The sequence below is a fragment of the Leptonotus elevatus genome, chromosome 1, assembly GCF_054856555.1.
Source record: "Leptonotus elevatus isolate MCC_2025b chromosome 1, RoL_Lele_1.0, whole genome shotgun sequence".
Taxonomy (NCBI): domain Eukaryota; kingdom Metazoa; phylum Chordata; class Actinopteri; order Syngnathiformes; family Syngnathidae; genus Leptonotus; species Leptonotus elevatus.
Genome location: NC_141239.1, coordinates 23,859,063 through 23,875,694, shown reverse-complemented (window position 1 = coordinate 23,875,694; position 16,632 = coordinate 23,859,063). Strand labels below are relative to the sequence as shown.

Genomic DNA, 16,632 nt, shown 5'->3' with positions numbered 1-16,632 from the left:
CCATTAAATCAAATAGGGCGTCAGACGTCAACTTGTTGACAGCCGACACTGCGAGACTGGATGGCCTCGGGGAGGGGGGGGGGGGGGGGGGTGCTTAGGTGGTGAATGAGGTGATGATGATTTACCACATGAGTCACGTGATTATATCCATTTAAGAAAGTGATTAGTTTTATGGGGGTGAAGGTATAATTAATGATTTCTTCTGGTTTTATTGCACCCCTTCCTTGTATTGCTCCCTGTAGTCTTAACTCCAACAGCGGGGGGGGGGGGGGGGGGGGGGGGGGGTAGCAAGTGTGACAAAGTTTCAGCACCGATGAGTCATGGGTAGAATTAGAGCCCTCCAGGCGACGTGTACCTTTTTTGTCATCCTCAGCAGTCCCATCAAACCGCTATAATCCTGCACGCCCCATCCTCGCAGAGTCTGAAATAAAAAGAAAATTGTGTCTCCTTCTTGATTTATTCCAATTTGCGTCCGAGTCTGTGGATTATTTTCGCGTGATTACAAATATTCCATGCGGCATCGCTCTGTGATTTGTAAGTGAGACGTGATTGTGCCATTTGCTTGCCGCCTGTTGCTAGGAGGCAAATCATTGCCTCCCTTCCCACCGCTATTTACTGTCATCCTAGGCACAAACACAGGAAATGGAAAATACATGTGATGGAAACATTCTCATCGCGCATGCAGGGGCATTGTGACCACTGAGCTAATCTGTCAAATATTTCATAAACAAATGCATTTGCACGTTTGGTTCCACTTGCCATTTTGCATCCCTCTGGTCTGCATGCGCTCGTTCACGCCAACATGGAGCTCGTCTTGAAATGTGTTGATATGCCAGTGGGCTTTGTGTGCACGCTGTCTTTGGCACCCCTTCACTTGATCGTTTAGTTGTGAAACAAGTTGTGAAACAGAAACCGCAATCAGCAGCAGTGTGCAGTAGCAATGACTCACTCTTGAATTACTTTTGTCTCACACTCCATGGCAGTCATTCTCCAAATGTGGTCATGTATGATAGAATCCCTGCCCAAATTTGGTTCCGTAGCTTCAAGCGTTCACACAAACCTACTGATGTACTTTGCTGTTCAAATTTTACTGTATTGTATTCTCTTCACTTTTTCACATGCTTCTTCTTCCACATTTCTTCACCAATTCTCACCATTCCTACTGGTATCCTGCCATATCATGTCCTATTAATTCTCACATTCCAAAAATGCAGTTTTCATACTAGTCCACATTTTTCACCCCCCCCCCCCCCCCCACACACACATACACACACACACACACACACACACACACACACACACACACACACACACACACACAAAAAATCACATTCACCATGACAGATCATTCAACTCACCTTGACAATGATTTTCATTCTGGAAATTCTCACATAAAAAAAAAATCATTTGTCACAAATTCCGCATATTTCTCCAACAATTGCACATTTTTCACCAAATCATTATGTGTCGGTCAATAATTATTCAACATTATCCCATTATAGCAGACTTTTTTTTTTTTTTTTTACTAATATCATTCCACATCATTTCATTTTCATTCAGTATCATTCCAAATGATTCCATGTTTGTTTTTCATTCATTTCATCATTTCATTCCAGCATTCACCCGCAATATTTACAGAAATTGCATTTTCTAGGTAACATTTAGGTTAAGTATATTTGCATGTAATCTTTCAGTAAAATCCATGTACTGTTTTTTTTTTTAAAGTGTAGTAGTAATGTTCAAACAATACAACAGCAAATAATACAATGACATTTTCTTTCTAGAAATAAAACCTCTTGTCTTTTTTTATAACTGCTTCATGGGGTTGGATCGACTCGTGTCCCCTCGGAATCATAGGCTAGGTGTAAAAGAACATTAACTTTGGGGTGAATTAGAACTGAGATCAGGATAACCTCTGATCTCATAAATGGATAAATAGCATCACAGCTGCAGTTAGCAGTGACACTAATGGGGATAATAGGTTTCACTATAAGAAGTACTAGTGGGGGGAGTATTTTTCAGTAACTAATACTTAAGAAGTATTACATTTCCATACTGTGAATTAAAAAAATACTTTGAACATCAAGTAATATTTATTATTTTGTCAATCATAAGACGTGTCAATCTTAATTAAGTTGGTGGGTTTTTATTTAGAAAAAAATAAAAACATTAAAAGATGAAAAAGTTTAAATTATTCAGAACAAAAAGTCAAATTCTCGACAAACATTTGCTTTTGTTTTTGAAAAATATTGTTTTTTGTGGACAAAGCTGTCATTTATCAAAGAATTTTTTTTTAGAATAGTAAACATTTCTGAAGAAAAATATACAGTCATATTATTTACAGGGCCAAAACTGTTAATACAAAAAAAAAGGCAGATTTCTTCAAAATTCATATAACTTTTTGGGGGAGTGTCAAATTTTATGGAATCATACAGAATAATAATGTGTTCTTTGCTCGGGTGACTGAATGACCTTGGGTGGTGCTCGGGTGACTGAATGACCTTGGCAAGTGATATGAGTTTCACAAACAACAAAATGGTTTTGTCACATCAATATTTTCAGTATAAACAGTTTAATGCGTGAACATTTGTGTGTGTTCCTAAAAAGTCACCCATATTTCGAAACTTAGCCTAATGTAAATATGGCAGGTCTCTTGAGAGCCCTCAAACTTGGGTTGATGAGGGCATTTTGACATTTGCTTCAATTGCTACTACACAACTATCCATTGGTTGTTTTTTTTATAACACTTATCATTACTAGTGTCGCAGGTGAGCTAGTGCCTTTTGCAAATAACCTCGGGTAAAGGTGTTGTATGCCCCGGACTGGTCAGTGGCAGAGCACATAAAGGCAAACAACCAATCCACAATTAAGCATAAAGACAATTTACAATAAATATTCACTTAACCTACCAGGCTTGTTTTTGGAATGTTGGAGGAAGCCGCAGTATGACTATTCTCCTCGGAATTTTGTTATGCTTTTTCAAGAGTTCCAACTACTCCTTGAAAGAGAAGGACTCTATATTTTGCCCATTTTTACTTCTGCCCATGCAGTGTATCCATTTGAGAACCCGAAGTTGAACTTCACCAGCTTTTCCCCATTGTTCAGCAAAAGCCGTCCATGCAAACTCTTTGTTCGCTCTCCTTTTCCATTCGGATTGGGTAATGTTCCGAAAAGCTTCTTCTTTTTGTGTGATGGAAAAATGGCCCTTGTCAGCCGCCCTGCATTAAGAGACACCCTGTTCTGGATGGAAAGCAAACTGATCTTAATGATCATGGTGATTATCGAAATGATCCAGTGGAAGAGGATAATGAGGCTATTTGCTTTGGATCAAGGCCGCCTGCAAATGAATAGCGGCAGGCGCGGAAGGCAACGTCGGGATGAAGATAACATGTCGCATGTCTTTGCGCTGATGCCATTGACACGGACGCTTTCTGTCTCCCCTCCCTGCAAACGTTCCCACCGGCGGTCGGCGTGAAATCGCTCCCCGTCTCCCATCTTGAGCCCCGCCGTCTCGCGGGGATGCCATGTTTTCTGCTCTATTAAAATAACGGCGCATGCGATCCGGTGCGAAAGGTCGGAGCGTGGCCTCGGGCTCGTCACAATTTACGACGGCGGAGGTCCACACGTGCACCCACTGGTGGACTGACTCATTGAATGTTGATCGTCTGGAAGAATTGACACCATTTCTTTTGTTCTTACCTTTGCCGTGGTCTGTTTATTGTTGGACCTCATTTGTGACTTCCGTTTTTTTTTTGTTTTTGTTTTTTAACTCAGGTTGCTTGTGTGCCTCCTTCTCTTGTTAACGTATCAGATATGAATCCATCATTCCTTACAGTTACTGCATAATGAACAAGCTTGCACACCGGCATAAGAATACGTATGAATGCACATGGCCTTTGAAGTGTTTTCTAAATATAAGCTGCAATTATGACTTAACTAATGGACTAGCATAAAGTTAGTGAGAGACTGTCATGTGTTCTGACTTAGCGCACAAATTCAGATCACTGTGCTACCAGGGAAATGCAACTCATCATAAATCGAGCACCACCTCTACAAAGCTTATACCGGTCATTTAAAAAAAATCGGAGGAAAACAGTTGAGTTTCGAGATCGCCTTCTTTCGAAAACAGTACTTACGGTTGTGTTTTTCAAGAAAAGTTCGATTTTTTTCAGAATATTTTTTAGGACAGTTTTATTTGCTCCAAAAAAGTATGTTTTTAGATAAAAATGATTAAGATTAAGATTTTTTTTCTTAATATTATTTTTAGTCATATGTATTCAAAAATAAAGTTGTACAATGTATTTTCTAGAAATTAAACATTGTTTTTAAAACAATTTTTTTTGAAATTATTATATTTCTTAAGAATACAGCACAACGAAATTTATTCAGGAAAAATATGCAGTTTTTTGAAAAAAAAATTAAGAACACAGTTGTATTTTCTTTAAAACTTCAAGAACTAAATTGAAAACTAAATATTTTTAAAAGCAAAATGCTTTTTCCCAAAAATAAATTGGATTTTTTTCTCAGGAAAAAGCTGTTTTTATTTTTTTTAATTAAAAACAATTCTAGAAAATTATATTTTGAAGAATAGTGTTTTGAGTCTATTTTTATAAAAAAAAAATTTAATAAAACATTTTTCAAGAATAATTTTTTTTTTCTTCTAGATTTTTTTTTTTTTTCATGAACAGTTGCATATTTTTGAGGGGAAAAAATCTCCCTCAGTTTATTTTTTGTTACAGAAAAATACTTCCTTAGCTCATTTCTTGTGTTTGCTATTAACTCAGCTTGCTTCTGTGGCCTCCTTTCCCTCGCTTCCTCTTGTCATGCCGTACTTTCCTTTAATCCATCATTCCTTCCAACTACATTAAAAGCGCACCTTGCTCGCTTTCCTTTTTTTGGGTCACAAAATAGAAACCATTTTTCCAACTCGCACTTTTCCCTCCCCGCGCCCTCCACTGTCATTATGACCTCCCTCCCTGCTCTCCTCATCTGGCCACAGGAGAGCTATTGTCCAAAGGTACAGACTGAAGCAGTTACCGGGGAGAGGGGGGGGGAAGACTGATTTTTCTTATTAAAAGCTCAAAAGTTTAAGAGAGGGAAAGAAACAAGGGGCCTTCGCTCAGCGGGAGGCGGACGGTTTCTGAGCATTAAATTGCGGAGAGGAGGGGAGCTGCTGTCCTCGGGCACATCTATTACTAGTTATTACTGTCTCTTTACTCCTGTTTTTCTCTCGTTTTCACTCCCTCCGGGCTTGGCCTTTTTGCTCAGCTGCTGGTCATCCTCAGCGCTGACACAAACACTTGATTTAAACCTAGAAGACGAAGATACGCCTTCCTCCTCACGTTTTTTTTTGCCGTCACTTCGTCAACGCTCGCACCTGGCACACTAATCCGCACGGCGACACCCAGCAGTTCGCAGCTTTGGGCCGGGCAGTGCCACCGGGGAGATGGGTAAATATCAGAGAAGGTCAGCGCGAGGAGGGGTGCGTGGAGGAAGGAGAGGAGGGAAAGCCAAATGAGGCGTGATGAAGGGATGGCGTCGAGATGAGCACCTGCCAAATTGTTTTCAAAATCAAATGAAACCATCATATCCCTCGTAAAACTGGTGGCTATTTCAGTTTTAGATCCAATTTAGTTATTTACTGTAGTAGGTAGATGGCCGGGCAGGTAGTTGGATAATCTAGTTGGTTAGTTGGTTGATCAGTCAGTTAGTTGACTTTTTGGTCGGTTGGTTGTTTAGTTTGACGTTCATTGGTCAGACAGTTGGTTGGCTAATTGCTTGGTCGGTTGTTTAGTTAGTTGGTTGTTGGTTAGTTTTTTGGGGCAGTTTTGTTTGCTTTTGGCTGGTTAACCAGTTGGCTAAGCAGATAGTTGTGGGTTGGTCAGTCTGTTGGTTAGTTGATGGTCACAGTTTTTTTTTATAGTAAAATGTCACTCAGTTAGTTGGCTAATTGTTTGTTTGTTTAGTTGCATTGTTGGTTAGCTGGCCAGTTGGCTCATCAATTGGTTTGTTGTTTGTTAGTTAGTTAGTTAGTTTGATAATGTGTTGGTTTGTTGGTTCTTAAGTTGGTAGGCTGGTTGGTCAGTTAGTTGCTTGCTTGATCAGTTAGTTGGTAGACGCTTTGTTGGTTAGCTGGCCAGTTGGTTACTTGGCCAATTGGTTGGTTGCTCCCGTAGTTAGCCGGCTAATTAGGTGAATTGCCATCTAGCTGTTTAGAATCATTGCTTTGTCGTTGGCGACTTGGTTGGTGGGCTGTATAGTCGGTTCACTGGCTAATCAGTTATTGACCAATTTTAGTAGTTTGGTTAATTGGTTAGTAAGTAAAAAAAAATCTATTTTTTTGTTTCTGTAAAATTTTAAAGAACTGTTGACATTTTGGTGCAAATCAGCATAAATTACATACATCAATTTCATTGTTGTTGCTTTTGCAAATTAACAATCGAACGTTAGACACATACACTTGTCTCAAATATCTTCATAAGATGAAGCATCAAAATTCTTTGTCCTCCAACTTAACCCCTGATTGATTAATTATTGATCGAGAGATGACTTTTCTCTGCATAGTACACTTGTATTAACAATTGGTATGGATGTCGGTGGCAATCACCAAATAAAGGGACTAGAGGATGTCAGGGATGAAGGCAATCCTCTGAAAGCTGTCGCCCTGCCATTGCAGTTGCACCACAATCCAAAAAGAACAAGTGACGCGCGCACACCCACCCACACACACACACACACACACACAGACGGTGGCGGCAAGCTCAGCAGGAGTGAGCCTCAGCAGTCACGTATCGGCTGTTTACGCTCTTTAAGCCCCCAGAGGGCCGGAGCAGGCTTTACTGTCAAAAAATCAAGAGCTAAAGTTCCAGATTGTGATTTATTTCATTAGGCAAATGAGCTGTGCGAGTCCTGAGGCACTGCCGACTGACAATCACACGTACGCACACAGAGACAAGCACAATGAGTATTTTTCATACCGGGCACGTGTTGAATATGGCTGCATTAATGGCCCCGCGACATATGTCGCATGTCCGATTCAATCAAGCGTCCAATTGCAGCGGAGTGACGAGCCGCTTGTGGTGACAGCTGTCGTCGTGGCATGCTCCACGACGCTGCCTCCATCTCCATCAATCTACCTGACTGCTGACGCCACGCCGAGCTGTAAACCAACAATGGTGACAAATTTTCTCTTTTTCTTCCCGTGTCTGCCTTTTAGGTTGGTACCCAGAGAAGGGGTAAGCTGAGCCCACCCATCCCCTTCCCCCGCTTCACCTTCATCGACCGCCATCCATCATGGCTCTCGCAGTCTGGATTGTGTTGACGTGCGCGGTGGCTCTCAGTAACATCGCACCGTCCTCTCAAGGTACGTCAGGAGGATTATTCCTGTGTAATGCTTAAGCAGGGTGGTTTTTAAAATGTGACAGACCCAACACATGATGAGGGATTAACACTATACTGATTTATAGTGTGTGGTTTACTTCAAATGACTTAAATCAAGTCTCTTCCACCAAAACAAACGTCTGTTGTAGTACCAAGACTGTGTGAAAGGCATCCTCACTGCTGGAAAATACAACAAAAGGAGAACAAGTAGTAGAAGAAGAATTATAGGAAGCTAGGCTAACTGTTATCTGGTAACTACTTTGTGGCCACTAATTCTTGCTTTTATCATTTTTATTGAGGTGAAAGACTTGTGAGACAGGTTATACAAGCAAATACTCAGCCGACCAATAACGGATTCAGAACATCACGCATATAACGCAACTGCCAAACTTATCTTTTGTCTTTTTAAGGGCCAGTACCGGTTATTAATAGGCAAGGAGGCTGAAAACCGATATTTGGAGCCGATATTGAAATGTTTTTAAGCATTTATTATTGCATATATAGCATATATATTGAACAACTTTTAGATTAGCAAAATGTTGAACTTTTAAATATATATATATTAGACAATATACATCTTTGTTTAAAAATCCTAACAAAAAGTTTAGGGAGCTCTCAGGGTCAAAAAATGCCTTAAAAAGTTGAATGAAAATTTAAACACTTAAATATCTCCCTATTGTTTTCTACAGTAAATAAAGTTTTCTAAAATATCTAAATATGTGAAATGTTAAATTTTCACTGACCGGTATCTTAATTTTAATGTCAAATGAAAACAGAAGTTTCAGAGTTCTCAACATCTCTTAAAGAATAAATAGTTCCCTGAAATGACCACACTATTATTGGATCAGATTTTCTTAAAAAGACCAATGCCTATATTTGTCACAATGCCAAATATCGGTGCCGATAGGTCTGTCCCTAATCATTTTGGCTGTCAGCACAAAGCAAAAAAAATAAAAAAGACCTAGTGAGGCTTGTAACTTTCAAAACACATTTTGTGGCACTCCTTCATCAAAGTACCAGTGTAGATGAAAAAGGATGAATACATTTTGTGTACTTGTGTGTTTACATATTTCTGCTTTGTTTGAAGCTAAGAAGTGTGAGGCCGATGTGCTTGTACAATAGCAAAAACATGGTGGGTCCAGATTGACACTCTTCGTTAGAGAGTTGGCGAGCCAAGCCTGTGGAGGCTGTGTCACATTTTGGTTGTGTTCCGCAATGTTTATGTGAGGCTTCCAAAAATGTGTCACTTGCATATACTGAATGAGGAGCATGTTTTTTTCCCCCTCATGAATGGATTTTCACCCCCCCCCCCCCCCAAGTCTTTGTTGGGCATATTCCAAAGATGACAATGCCAGGATTCATCAAACTCAAATTATGAAAGCAAGCTATATTTTTTTCCAATGTAGACCTTAACCACATTATGATTTGTTTGGGATTGGTCCAACATGTCCCAACATCAATCTGATATTGGCCAAAAATGAATACAAATATTGATTAAAATGAATATATTTACACGCCAAGGCGAATGAATGCTGTAATCAAGGGGGACGGTGGATGAAATACAGCTTTTTTTTTCTCCTCCCCTCCTACCAGACTGCAATCGAACATTCAATATTGCACACCTTTGTTTATTTATAAACTACAAGCCGCGTAATACATTGCTTCCCTGACCCCCTGTAACGTTGCGCATGTGCTGCTGATGCGTTCAGACCAGGGTTATTGCAAATGAGCAGGTAATATTTACATGTGAGCCGCAGCGTGTAGCTTGTAAGCGTATCGACTTGCTGACCAGGCTAGAAAGGCGCTGCACTTGATTACGCAAACGTGTGTCGGTGAGCTGAGGTGCAGGCTATATTTAAATGTCGAGAACGTTTCCTGACGAGTCAGAGCGTGGCCGCCCTATAAGAGGGGAATCCGTGCATGTAATGCTACCATATGTGTCCCTGCGAGCTGTGTACATTAATGATATTTCATATAATGATTCTGTGAACGCTTGAAGAGCATTTTCTTTAGATTATATTATTCTTCTTACAGTACAATTGTGTCGTTTAATAAGAAAAGTAACAGCATATAAAATATACAGTAATGGCATAAAGAATGTAAATAATTAAACATGTTGCCACTTTTTTTGCTTCAATTTCATGGATATTGTGCTTCTTCTTCTGGTGTGTATGTTGCCAGATGAGGGGCAGTATAATATAGACAAACGGATACTCCTCTGTAAACTGCAATAATATTATAGGCCTACATTTTTCACAGAAAATAAAGATTATATGCCTGGGAATATTGTTTTATCACCTCAAATTCCCTAATTGTTAACGATTCAAAATATTTTGTTCCTTCAGGACATCTATGTCACGTGAGGGGCATCATTTGGATTCAAAAGCAGACAGGGCACAGAAGTGGAAAAGTAAAAGTCTTTATATACAAAAATACAAGTAACAATGGAGAGCAGGACATGGAAGAAAACTAGCTTGGGAAGATAGGAATAGGAAACCTTAACATGCTGACAGAAATCTCGGCTAAGGTACCTAAACATTCTGACAAAATTGTCATTTTGTAATTCTCGCGAGGGCAATACACAATTATGTCTGACAAAATATATTGACTGGACAAAACTCGCAACTGCATAGTAATTGATCACATTATCACATTATCATCATAAGGAACATAGTAACTACATAAAATGTGGCAAACTAAGAATGGCCATTATGGCTAAAACATTTTCATCATCCCATTATCCTTGTAAGGTGCATAGTAACTGCATAAGTTTAATACATTCTTAGCACAATGACCCCCCCTGACCTGCATAAGCATGATAACTCATCTTAAGGGACATCGTAACAGCATACGCATAATAAATCCATAACACAATGATAATATTCCAGAGTATTATTTTTGACATGACCAGAATTTCCACATTTTGCACAAGAAATAAAACATTCAACGTAATTGAGAAATTGGACAAATTCACGTTAATTGACCAATATTCCAATGTAAAGATATTCAGCTTATTCTGGACCTCCTGTAAACTATTTTTCGCTTTCCCAGCATTCCCCATTTCCCCCATAATTCCACATTTCAACAAAAGGAAAAAAAGCTTTCAAGTTAACAGAGCACTTCCGTTAATCATCAATTCTCGTCGATGACGATGCCCACCTTTCGCTGAGCGCTTTCGCATTTTCGGCGAATGCTTTATAATGCGAACCCTCGCAAAAATATACGGAATGAGTGGGGCCGTCTGTACTCACCCCGTTCGACGGTCGTAAACGTGCTTCAGTCGGTGCCCAGTCCGTGTATTTTTTCGAGGATTTGCGTAATTGTGTATCTCCGAAAGGTGGGCGTCGTCATCCCTGGGAAGTGATGATTAACATAAGTGCCCAGCTCTGCAAATTAATGAAGACCTTAAACTCACCATTTTGCACCCAATTTAAAAAATCTACTTTTGGAAGGATTTTACTAGAAAATGTTTTAAAACGAATGCCCCCGGGGTGGTATTGTGACCCGTTTTGGGCTTTTTGATGGTTTTGACCAGACTATTTCAAATCAAAATACCACGCACAGGTTAAAAAATTCAGCACTTCTCAACATTCCAAAATAAATGACGAGGATTTCCCTCAAACTACTAGAAAAAATGTATCCAAAAATGTTTTTACATTCAACATTTCATACATTTCCAACTGCATTCTGCAGCCTTCACACATTTTTGAGAAAAACTGCAATTTCTAATAATATTTCCACGTGTGTATGTGATGGGTTTTTTTACGCCTGGCAGCAGGTGACCTGGTTAGGCTGCGTGAGGCTGGAGGGTTTGGAGGAGGAGGAGTAGGGACTGCTAGGTGTCCTGCTAGTGGCCTGACACACAGACAGCAGCTCACCATCTGCTGCGATGCTCCCAGCCTGCGCTGTGCCAACCAGCCTCTGGGTGACGGACATTTAGCAAGCAGAGGGGGCGTTAGGGGGAGGGGGACGGTCGCCATGGTGAGGTGCCAGTTGATGAAGCAGTAGTGGAGTTAAACCGAGCGAGCGAGAGAGGGAGGGAGTGGGGCTGGGATGTAAATATTTGTTGTTTGTGCTTGTGTCAGCACTGCTATTAGCATCCCCCGCCGTGTTAGTTGACCAGCAAGTCGAGTAGGAGCTGCTTTGTTTTCGTTCTGCTCCTTTCGTAGCGCGACATTCGTTGCCCCTTTTGACACGTTTGCCCTCTGGCGCTGTTTTGTTCTCTTATGTTTGTACAGTGGAACCTACGAGGTTAGGCACAATCCATTGCAGAATGCTTGGAATACCAGTTCTCCCAAAAGAAAGAACATACATTAAATTCATTCATTCCAGGAGAACTGTAAATAAAATGTTTTAGGGGACATATTATGGAAAATTGACTTTTTAAAGTCTTGCATACAATTAATTGTGTGTGTAGAGTGCCTGCCCACTCATCAAGTGTGAAATTAACCAACGTTGTGAATCTTTTGTTCTCTGCCTATTTCTGAAAATGTGCCTGTGATCGAGCCGTGATGCACTTTCACCCCTTTGTTACATAATGTTAGGAATATTTACATAACGCAACTGCACCCACACCAAGTTTTTCTGATGCATATGACTTGGCAGCTAGGTGAAGATGGGTACAGGTGCGTTGAGTTACATGAAGGGTTAGTGGGGTTTGGGCAGTGTTGAAAGTAATGTTAAGTACGAAAACTAAACATAAATAATTTCGTCAACACACATTTTTCACTAGGCTAAAAATAGACCAGACTAAAACCCTCAATAAAAAACAATAGCTGGGACTAAATCAGTACGCATTTTCGTCGAATGAAGACGAGACGAACTTCACTTAATAAAAACTAGACAAAAATTTATGGGGCGGGGGAGCGGGGGCTGGGGGCCTAAGGGGTGCTTGGCGGGCCTGCCGTGCCCCGTCCTGCTGCGTTGGGTTGGGGGGGCGGGCCGTGTTGGGGTGGGGGGCGCTCCTGGCTCCTGGGTTTGCTCTCCGGCCGGTGGCCCCTGCGGGGCACGGGGGTTGTGCCTTGGCGCTGCCCTGGCCTGGGGGTCCTGGGGGGTTGTGCTTGCTCTGTCCTGGCCGGGGTTGACGGCTCCCCTCTTTGTTGGAGGTTTTCATGCATGCCAGATCCACCACACCAGCATCTACCGAAATTCAAACACAATCTGCTTCTTCCTCTGCTCGTTGACTCGGCGGAGGCTGATGTCTGTGGATCTCACTCTGCTTCATCTATCCTTCCTTCCTTTCCTCAGTCTCTCCTTTGGTCTCATGAGGTCTCCCTAATTTGTTGGAATTTAGATGTTTCTGGGGTTGGTGAAAGATTCTGGTTGGTAACCCGGTAGGTAGTAGGTGATGTCTGGTCGGTGCTGGATTTCACTTTTCTTTCTTTTCTTTGATCCTTCCTCGGGTCTCCTGACAACCTCACAACTCCAGCTGGACTCTGAAGTATTCGGTTTAGGTGAACGGCGTGGGATTTTTAATAGGTTTTAGGTGAATTAATGAGTATACACTCACACGCACGCACACATGGATACACACACCCGCACATGCGTACACACACCCGCACATGCACATACTCACGCACATACAAAAAAAGAAAAAGAGAAAAAAAATTAAGAGAGAGAGAGAGCAATGATGATGACATGTTGAATCAGTAAGATTACCAAATGAACAATACTGAGCTCTCTCTCAAAAAATAGAAACAAATATATTTAAAAAAAATAAAAAATAAATTATGGCCATTTTAGATAAAAATTATATGATTTTGTAAAATGCTGTCTCTGTGACAATGTCATGTGACACACAGTGAACCCCCCCCCCCCCCCTTTGAAACCTGCAGCTAGCGAGTGCAACATGCACAAACACATGGGACAGACATTAACAGTAATCCAACGGCTATAACGTTCTAACAATAGTGTTAATCCGACCGCTAACTAATGCTGGCTAATTTACTAGCTCATAGCATGAAGCCATAGTTTGCCACTTTTTGATATACTGTATATATATATATATATATATATATATATATATATATATATACACACACACACACACACACACAGACACACATGGGTCAAATGATTGTCCTTACTAAAACTAGACTAAAATGTTGACAGTTTTCGTTGACTAAAACTAGATGAAATAAAATTATGTTTTCTTGGACTAAAATAAAGACTAAAATGCTAGATTTATAGTCGACTAAAAATTTACAAAATAATAGAATGAGGATAACTAATAGGATGAGGTTGACTAACTATGATTAAAAACTAACAAGCGGGATTGAAACCGGACTAAAACTGAGATTAAATTAAAAAATGGCGGATCAAATTAACACTAGTTGAAAGCAAGTTTTACATTTTCACATTAACCGGTTATGTGAGTGCAAAATGCTGTGTGAAAATATTTATATTATTATTATATATTATATTTAAATATTAGTTCTGTGTAAAAGGCAAATGTGGCTGAGTAACAAATCTTCTGTTATGACCTCAGACTGACTATGTTGCATGATCTCAGAGGCTAATAAAACCACTATCTGCAAGATAACAAGTGGTGCCGCATATGCTGCTGCAGCTATATGGAGAAGGTACCGGCTAAACTGAGGTCTAGCGACGTCTTCCGTCTTGCCTGCGTGTAGCGCATTTGAGAGGGTACAAGGCAGCCGGCTATGCGAACTGACCCCTCAGACAGCATTAATAATGCATTTGTTATCAATTGAACGTGTATCCAGCCCTGAAGCGCTAGCGCAATTCTTTTCTCCTGCTAATGGACTCCGGCACACGTCTATGTAAAAAGATCCACGCTCGCCCCCGCAGCACTGAGCTGCTCATTTAGGCCGCAAAATTTTAATTAATTTATTTAATTCCCTTTTATTGCTATGACCCCAGGACCAAGAGGAGAGAGGAATAAGAACAATGGAGATGGAATTTAGCCGAATAGGCCATTTTGCGATGTGACGAGCACCTTTTAAACTATTTAATCAGATCTGATTTAGGAAGCTGCAGGTTCATCACACTTGTCTTCACTGTGTAATGTGAACGCTGGCCCCTTTTGTCTTTTTAAACCTAATATTATAGCCTATAGATTGACTATAATCCGCCTCTGGTCGAATTGGTCCACATCTCTCTTTGAGATCAATTACACATGTAAATTTTATATAATTCATTCCAGGGTTGGAATGGTGGTGAGTGGTTATCACATCTGCCTTACAGTTCGATGGAGGGGGTATGGCTTCCTCCAAAAACATGCATCTCAGGTTTACTGAAGACAAGCATTGATTTAAGTAGCTAATTTTCACATTGTTGTCATGAAGTAAAAGCAGAAGTTAACCCACATACTACATTATAAACACTAAAGCAATCTAACACTCATATTTAAAAATAAATGAGGAATTTAACAAGTATGAAATGAGATGGAATCATTAAACACACATTTTTACGTTGTGTTAGGCTAACCAGTCAGCAGTGGCTAGCGCAAGAAGCTAATGTGATAGTCTTTAAATCTAATAACAAGGAAGAAACAGCAAAGTTGTATGGACCACATGCAGGCTAATGATAAATTATGCCACTCTCCACCGACTTGCTCACAAGCGTAAGGCTTCCTGACAGAATGACACGTTACCTGACAAAAGCCCAACATTCCATCGATTGTTCGGGACGTCGAGCCCCTCCGAACGCATACACCCAACGTCCGTAATGGGGCCTAATGGGGCAAACATGGCAGGCCTGCTAAGGCGTATGTGATGGAGCCCCTCCCCCGAAAGCCTGGCTTTCATTTAGCATGCTGCTAACCTTGCTGTGACGCGCGTCGCCGTGCGCTATTTCACCGCGATGGCAGAATGGCCATTATAAGGCTATTTGTAAGTCATTTCGCCACATAATGCTTGTGACATGTTTCAATTTGCAAATGCGCTCACGTATGCTCATGCGTCTTACTTGTGTTCTACGCCAGGGTGGGAAATGGCTTACTAGTTTCATCTTGTATAATATAACTGTCCTCGCCGGTGTTTTTTTTTTCAATTACTTTTTCTATTATTCACATGCGCCCACATTATATCTATGATATACTGTGTCACCGGACACTTGATTATAGGGACTTTTGCACAAATGTGGACATCGAAATCATGCCTTTACTTAGAGATGCTATACATAAACAAACTCTTCTAAACCCTTCTAATAAAAGTGTGATCAAACTGGATTTATAATAAATAAATGTACAGCGGGAAAAATCATTATTGGATCTCCTGCGTTATTAATGTTTTACGTTTGCTCTGCTCCACTTTTCATGGTTGTATCTTGATTATGGCAGCAGAATATCAAATTAAAAGCAAGCAATTGACAATCAATGTGCACATTTCTCAAACGTGGCCATTCTTAATAGAATGTAATTGTGAACGTGTATTTATGATAAATGGTTAACAAAATAGCAGTGCTAGCGATGCTAAGCTAGAATTAGCAATGTAAATAAGCCGACGTTTGCTACGACTGCTATGTTGGTAGCATGATTTGAGTGACACTAGAGGATCAAATTGAAAATGTACAGAAAAGTTCCCCTCAAAACAACTTCCATTAAGCAGCTGAGCAACACACATTCACTGTAAATTGGATACTATTGAAAATGTAATTCCGCCGACCCTCTTAATTCATAACACAATTGATTTCCTGGCAGTCGAGTAGTAATAACATTATGGGAGGAGATGCCGCTAACTTTGCTATAGCTTCTGTTGATTTATTAATTCACTAAGCGATGGAACTGCATTGCCTTCTTATTTGTTTTTGTTATTTTTACATTTGCATCACTTTGGTCTACAGTTGTCGGCATCTTTTAAGTAAATGTATAGAAAACATACTTTTGTCTTCTGCACTTAACTACTCTTATGGCAACACGCTTGTTAAAAGCTCTTCCATCTGATAGAAGGGTCGACCTTCCCGATGCACTTTAAAATTAAAAATACATTTGTTGATACATATATTCAGTGGAGCTCCCCTGAAGAAAGTCTGATATATACGCTACATCTCTCTCCTGTGAACTGGCACTAACGAAGCAACGCATACACACTTAATTATTATTTTAATCTGCATGCTAATGTGTGTAAATGAAAGGTTGACATGGGAATAATTAATAGTTGTGCATACGTTTATGGCTGACTTCACTTTAGCATACAAAAAGAAGGTAAACATCACATCTGAAATGCTGAAAGACACAGTACAAAGCTGTGTGTGCATATAAAAGGATTTAAAATATCAACAAGGCCACAA

At 40.2% G+C, this 16,632-nt stretch overlaps 1 protein-coding gene across 3 annotated transcripts in view; it reads left to right on the top strand.

Moving 5' to 3' along the window:
• adgrl1a (adhesion G protein-coupled receptor L1a) overlaps window positions 1-16,632 on the top strand; it is a 182,908-nt gene that overhangs the window by 63,409 nt on the left and 102,867 nt on the right. For all 3 annotated transcript variants that reach the window (XM_086085997.1, XM_086085989.1, XM_086086004.1), the window contains exon 3: window positions 7,217-7,363. In XM_086085997.1, coding sequence (XP_085942123.1) covers window positions 7,294-7,363 — 70 coding nt within the window. In that variant the 5' untranslated portion in view covers window positions 7,217-7,293. The remainder of the gene's footprint in view (window positions 1-7,216; window positions 7,364-16,632) is intronic.